Source organism: Mesoplodon mirus (assembly GCF_964341445.2).
Source record: "Mesoplodon mirus genome assembly, chromosome: X".
Classification (NCBI taxonomy): Eukaryota; Metazoa; Chordata; class Mammalia; order Artiodactyla; family Ziphiidae; genus Mesoplodon; species Mesoplodon mirus.
In genome coordinates this window covers 61070727-61077049 of record NC_138981.1, presented here as the reverse complement: position 1 = coordinate 61077049, position 6323 = coordinate 61070727, and the positions used below count along the sequence as shown (strand labels likewise).

General features: G+C 59.0%; 1 protein-coding gene across 6 annotated transcripts; it reads left to right on the top strand.

Moving 5' to 3' along the window:
- Window positions 1-371: 371 nt before the first annotated feature.
- CITED1 (Cbp/p300 interacting transactivator with Glu/Asp rich carboxy-terminal domain 1) lies at window positions 372-5929 on the top strand. 6 transcript variants are annotated; one of them, XM_082609398.1, is made up of 4 exons: window positions 498-620; window positions 1144-1162; window positions 4610-4734; window positions 5327-5929. In XM_082609398.1, the coding sequence occupies exons 3-4, from the start codon at window positions 4675-4677 to the stop codon at window positions 5852-5854; spliced, it is 588 nt and encodes a 195-aa protein (XP_082465524.1). In that variant the 5' UTR covers window positions 498-620; window positions 1144-1162; window positions 4610-4674; the 3' UTR covers window positions 5855-5929. The 6 variants fall into 6 exon arrangements, with proteins under 6 accessions (XP_082465523.1, XP_082465524.1, XP_082465521.1 ...); XM_082609395.1 differs by lacking the exon at window positions 498-620 and adding an exon at window positions 748-794; XM_082609399.1 differs by lacking the exon at window positions 498-620 and adding an exon at window positions 769-788.
- Window positions 5930-6323: the final 394 nt, after the last annotated feature.

Sequence of the window (6323 nt, the reverse complement as noted above, 5' to 3'; positions counted from 1 at the left end):
AACCCAAATCGTGCCCCTTGGGCCCCGTCCCTTGTTCGTCCTCCTCCCCCAGGTCATTTCCTGAGCCCATAGCTCTCCCCCCAGCCCCCTGAAGCCCGCTCTGACCACCCTCTAGATTTAGGTCAGAAAACAGACACTAACAGCTCTCCCTCGCCTCAGCGAAATTACTAAGTGGAATTTATTGGGCAAGTCCATGCAGGGCGGTGGGGAGAGACTGTGCCCGGGGCCCGGGCCCCTGCCCGCTTTAGAAGCGCAGGCATCGGCCGGGGGCTCGGAGCTCGGGGCGACCACGGCCTGGGCCCGCCAGCCGCACCCCGGGAGCCGTGGCTGGTCCCCGGCGCCGCCAGACCCGCGGAGCCGCTCGGACTCCGATCCCCAGCCGGCCCTTCGCTTTCACACGATCCGCGGTGACTGCACCAGCTCGAGCGCCTTTAAAGGGCCACACACGCCAGCCGCCGCTATAAAATGTTCCCAGCGGCACAGCTGCAGAAGGGGCACCGCTGAGCTGCCGAGAAGAGGCTCGCTCCGCCCGGCTGCCCGCCCACAGCCCGCCGGAGAAGGGTCGTTCCTGGCGAGGAGGAAGAGGGCTGAGGAAGGCGCAGCACCCGCTCTGGCCCTCGGTGAGTATCCAGTTCAGATTTTGCCACCAACTCGCCCACGAGCCAGGACATGTGCTAATAATGCCCTAAGCCGGTTATAAAGACGTGGAAATTGGGAGGAGGGAGAGAAAAAGGGGGAAAAGGGTCTGTCCTTCCTGGGATTCCTAGCCGAGGCCAGCCTGCTCCCGTGTGCGTGTGCGTCAGGGCTCTCCGGGCGGCAATGGGGGCTTGAGACCCGGTTCCCCAGCGCCGGGAAGGGAGCGCGGTGGCCGCTACCGCCACCGCCACCGCCACCGCCCCGGAGTCAGGCGCCGAAGCTGCGGGCGGGCGGGCGGGCACGGGCGCGGGCCGGGGCTGCTTGGCGCGGCACGGTGAGGTGCGGCGGCGGCGCGGCGCGGTGGTGCGGGCTTTTCCCAGGCGCCCCGGGGTCGGGTGGCACTGAGCGCGACCGGCTCGCGGCGGCGGTGGCGGCGTGCGTGCCAGGGGCTGGGGGCTCCGCCGCTGCGCCCGCGGCTCACCGGGCTCCGCGCTTCCCTCTCTCCAGGGCAGGCGGCTTCGCGGAGGTAAGCCGGGCCGCCCGGTAGGGCGGTGGGCTGGGCGGCGGGGCCGGGGACTCCAGCGGAGCGGGCGCAGGGAGCGGGCGGGGGCCGGGAGGGCCGGGGGTCTTTGGGGGACTTGTTTTCTGTTTGAAAGCTGCTCTGCTGGGGGGCGGAGGGGCCGCCGCCCGCCCGCCAGCCAGCCAGCGAACCGGCTCGCTCGCCAGTGCGCCCGCCTGCCGGCCAGCCGGGCCAAACGCCCGCTTCTCCTGGGGAGACAGCAGCACCTTTTCTCCCCGCGCCCGCGCTTTCTCCAGCTTGGCTTCCACCGACTTTGCTAATCGCCCGGACCGCATCTGGACGCTCCGGCTCTGGGGCTGCACAAAGCTCAGGTTTCCTTCGGGGGCTGAAGGCGAGAGGGGCTTTTCGGACCGAGTTCAGCGGAATTGAGGGATGGAAGTTAGAGAATTCGGGCAACTTGCCTCTACTGCCTGGTCGACCTCTGCTCTCCCCCACACTCACGCCCTCCCCCACACACGCACACCCACGCACACACCCCTCTGCCTATAAACGCCGGCGGCGGGGCCGGGCCGCGCACGGAGTCCTTGCCTCGCCAAGCGCCGGACTTGGAGGCAGACAGACCTGGCTGCGAATCCCGGCTCCGCCACTTTCTAGCGCTGTGACCTTGGGCAAGTTACCGAACCTCTCCGAGCTTCTCACTCTTCTCGTAGCGGAGTGATAGCACTGACCACAGGCGACTTGGCTAGGGGGTAGGCTCAGCCTGCGGCCGCGTCGGGTGCTCTGCGGGCGCTCAGTAAGTGTTGGTGAGGCGCGGGAGTGGCCGCAGCCGGCGCCGGAGTGCGCCCCCGCGCGCGGCAGCACCGCGGGGCCCCAAACTCGCCGCGGAGGCCGAGACCCCGGGCCCCTCCCCGCCTGTCTATCCTGTCTCCACGATCGGTTCCTGATACGGCACTCGCGGGATCGGACGCTCGGGGCCCTGGCGGCCTGGGTGCTCGCGCTCCACCGTGCAGGGATGCTCCCGGCCGCCCCCAGCTCCGGCGTCTCCACCTGGGATGTGGCGAGGAGGGCGGCCGAGCTGTCCGCAAACAACGGGCCTTTAGTTTTCAGGTGGCGAAACTGACTGGTCTGGTTAGAGCGCATCCAAGCCAAGCCGCAGTACTGTTTGGATTTTTAAATTTCTCCTGAGTGAGAAAATAGCAATCGAGATGGAGCCATCCGGTTGGTGCCATTTTAACTTTTGGTCCCCCAACAGGTCAAAGACGCGGCCCTCCTACCTGACTCTCCCTTCTCTCTTCTTCCTCTCCCTTTCCCACCCTCATCTAGGCGGGAGGGGGCTGCCGGCCCACGGGTCGGTCTCTGAAGGAGGGCGGGCGGCGGGACCGGGAACTGGTGGCCCGGGCCCGCGAGGCACCGGCAGGAGAGGAGGCACTTGTTGCTCTGGGTTGCCCAGCCGTCTCTCGCAGCTGTTTCGCAGTGGTCGGCTCGCGGCTTGGAGAGAGAGCTGGGACGTTTCTGCGTTGCCAAGTTTTGCCTTCAAATGGGCTGGGTGGCAGAGGGGAGACAGAAAATCGGGGAAGCAGGGCAAGGATTCCGATCGAGATGCGGTTGCCTCTTCAGACGGATACAACAACACTTACTGAGCGCCTATGGAGCACAGACCCAGGCCGGGGGTCGGGGCTGGTGGAGGGGGAGGCGGCGATGGGAGGCAACAGATCTGAATGGAAACAGGGTCCTGCCTAGGGGAGCTCACAGCCTGAAGGGGGAGACGTGGTAAAATGGTCTTCCCCAGGAACTGATATCAGAACAGAGATACTTTTTTCTCTTGCACTCTCTCTCTCTTTTTTCATTTTTCTTTTTTTCCTCCTCTTTCTGTTTCTTTTTGTTGTTGCTGCTGCTGTTATTATTATTTTTTTATGTACATTCGGGTACTTGGTAGCATAAAGAAAGAAGAAAGGCTGGATAGGAACAGGAAAAGATGGACAGCCACCCCCCTCCCGACATTTTTCTTAGGACATGAAAATTGCTTGATACTGAAGGTGCTGGGCTCTTGAAGGCGACATGGATTAGATTCCTTGTCTTGTAATCACTGGCTTGAACTATTCTCTGGTTGCCTCAGAGAAGAAACAGGGCTCCAATCAAGCAGTGGTGGCGGACCCAGCAACCGATTGTTTTCTCGTGTTTTCTCCCCCCCTTCCTTTTTCTATTTTTTCTTGCCTCCCTCCCCTACAAGTAAGCGGTGCAGAGATGATAAAGACGGGTAGTAAGTGCCCACTTTCTAGAAGGGTCTGAGCAGATTCTTAATGACCACTGGGGGGAGGGAAGTGCCACAGAGAATTCTAGCCTTGTTGGAAAGATTAGAGACTTTTGAAGATGCTGAAGATTCTTTGGGCCAGGAGGTATTTATAAATATGAAATTCTCCATCTCTAATTCATCATGAAGGCTAGAATATATGGGGCTTAAAAAAAAGCTTCTGGGAAAATAACTTTAGAGTTGTCGGAGATTGTTTTTTATTATTATTTTCTGGTTTGGGGAGATTCTTTTCCCTTCATCCCCTTATCTTATCCCTTTGGCATTTGACCTAGGGGGTCATTTCTTCAGGAGCCATTTGAATCATTCTAGGTATGATGATTTGGCCAGTGGTCAGATGAGGCATGTGGGCACAGGAGTGCTGGCTCCTGCTCCCAGAGCCACTGCCACCTGATGGGAAAGCTGTTGAACCTCAGTTTCCCTCCGGGAAGAATTATGCCCACCTGTCACTACAGATGAGTGTGTCTGGGCTCAGAGCAGGTGTCCTGGGAAAACCAAGTGCTGCCAGGTCTGTCTTGGAGGGGCCTTGTGGTGTGGAGGAAATTGAGACATCCCTAGCTGCTCTCTGGCTACTTCAGAGCCCCCAGACTACCCTGATCAGTCCAGCTTCTCTCACACAAAACCATGGCTGAGGCAGGACTTTGGAGCCCCATGACATTTGCTTTGGGGACCTATTCCTTCTCTGGGTGGCAGCCCCCAGCTTTCTAGGTCTTCCTTGCCCTGACTCCTTCCTACTTTCTCCCAGTTCTGGTGGAGGCCTAAATGCCTCCAGTCTGAATGCCTGTGGCCCTTTGAGACAGTGTGCTACTTACTCAGGGACATTGCTGTCCTCAGAATCAGGAAGAGTGCACCCCACTTGGGGCTGTGACATCACTGGCATGAGGAAACAGTCATACGTGTCCCCTCTTGGTGATGTGGGTAGCTGGCTGGCTGGGCAGCACCTGGCCAAATCTAGCACCTTTCCTGCCTCAGGCAAAAGTTCCAACTGGATCTCCTCCTTCTGCTCAGGTGGTCTCTGGTCTTGGGTCTAACCCGTCACCATCCTTGCCTTGTAGCTGTGTGGAGTGGCCCAGCTTTGGGCTTCGCTAGTACCTGCTTGGTCAATAAAGCCTTTGCTCTTATTACCTCTTCTCCCTCACATACAGCACAACAGCTCCAGCTGGCAGCATCACCTCCCACCAATTTGTCCAACTTCTGCCAAGGCTCTGAAATGCCAACTATGTCGAGGCCTGCACTTGATGTCAAGGGTGGCACCTCACCTATGAAGGAGGTAACTTTTGCCATTTTACAGACAGAGACACTGGAGCCGGAAAGACAACCAGGCCGGGGCCGGGGCCGTGTGGTAGGCCCTCCTGGCTGGGGTATCTGGTGTCCTTTAGCAGACTGGAGACAGCAGGGCTTTCTTGGGAGAGAATGAAAATAGCTTCTACGTAAACATGGTCACTTCAAACCCACTAGGGGTATTGAAAGATGGCGGAGAAGGGAGCAGAGAAGCAGAATTGGAAAAGACCACTCCATTGTCTCAGTGGTTTAAAGTGAGGCTGAGAAGAGGGACAATGAGATCCCATTTGTAGAATGGCGAGCTGAAGGCAGAGTCGGGGGACGGAGATGAGAGCAGTGAACTCATTTAGGATGACGGGTGCCCAGCATGAGGACTTAGGCCTGAGCACAGTGCTCGGAGCCAAGGTGGCAGAAGGATACTTGAACCTAACTCGAGCTAGGAAAGGAGCCTACCTTTCCAGGGGGCCTTATTGCGGCTTCCCCACCACTAGCCCCTGATGAAGCACTTTTTGGGCCTGATGGATGGTGAGGAACAAAGCCTGGAGCAGGGGTACCATGCTCTGCCTTTCTCTGTCTTCTAGGATGCCAACCCAGAGATGAGCTCTCTGGCCTACTCTAACCTGGCGGTGAAAGATCGCAAAGCAGTGGCCATCCTGCACTACCCCGGGGTAACCTCGAATGGAACCAAGGCCAATGGGGCTCCCGCTGGTTCCTCGGGATCTCCATCTCCAATAAGCTCTCCTACTGCCGCCCCTCCCACTAAACCCCCACCCTTCAACCTGCACCCCGCCCCTCACCTGCTGGCCAGTATGCAGCTGCAGAAACTTAATAGCCAGTATCATGGGATGGGCGCCGCCACTCCCGGCCAACCTGGGGAGGCAGGGCCCCTGCCAAACTGGGGCTTCGGGGCTCAGGCGGGAGGGGCGGGGTCACTCTCTCCTTCTGCTGGTGCCCAGAGCCCTGCCATCATCGACTCAGACCCGGTGGATGAGGAGGTGCTGATGTCACTGGTGGTGGAACTGGGACTGGACCGAGCCAATGAGCTTCCGGAGCTGTGGCTGGGGCAGAATGAGTTTGACTTCACTGCAGACTTTCCATCTGGCTGCTGATGCCAACTGTTCCTAAAGATGGAGGAATAAAGCCACCAATTATGTTGTAAATAAAAATAAAAGTTACTTACAAGAGATGGGCCAACTGGAGGTGCTCTTCATTGAGGTCTAATGGGGTGCGGCATGGTCTGACATTCTTCTAGCAATTCTGAGACCCATGGTGGGGTAGCCTGAGACCCGTGGTGGGGTTGCTGGTGGATAGCTGGGAGGGAGCTGGGCTGGATGGGAGGAATGGGGAAGACTGAGGTGGGGCCGGGGGGTGGGGAGGGGAGGGGAGGCTCCTCACTGAATTCCTGCTGCCACTGCCATCACCACTGCCATTATATCTCCAGGAGTCCAAGTACCTAGCCTCACTGCCCTAAGACCCCAGGAACACTGTCTTATTTGAGGTTGATGACATGGGCTGGTTGGGAGCATTCTTGGAAGAAAGACTGATCCAGACCCTTCTACAGCATCCTGGCCACTTGTG

Bases quoted from the DNA above. Each gene is read 5' to 3' on its own strand.
- CITED1 (XM_082609394.1), top strand. The intron at 4,735-5,326 runs GTAACTTTTGCC...TCTGTCTTCTAG, and splicing joins GCACCTCACCTATGAAGGAG to GATGCCAACCCAGAGATGAG.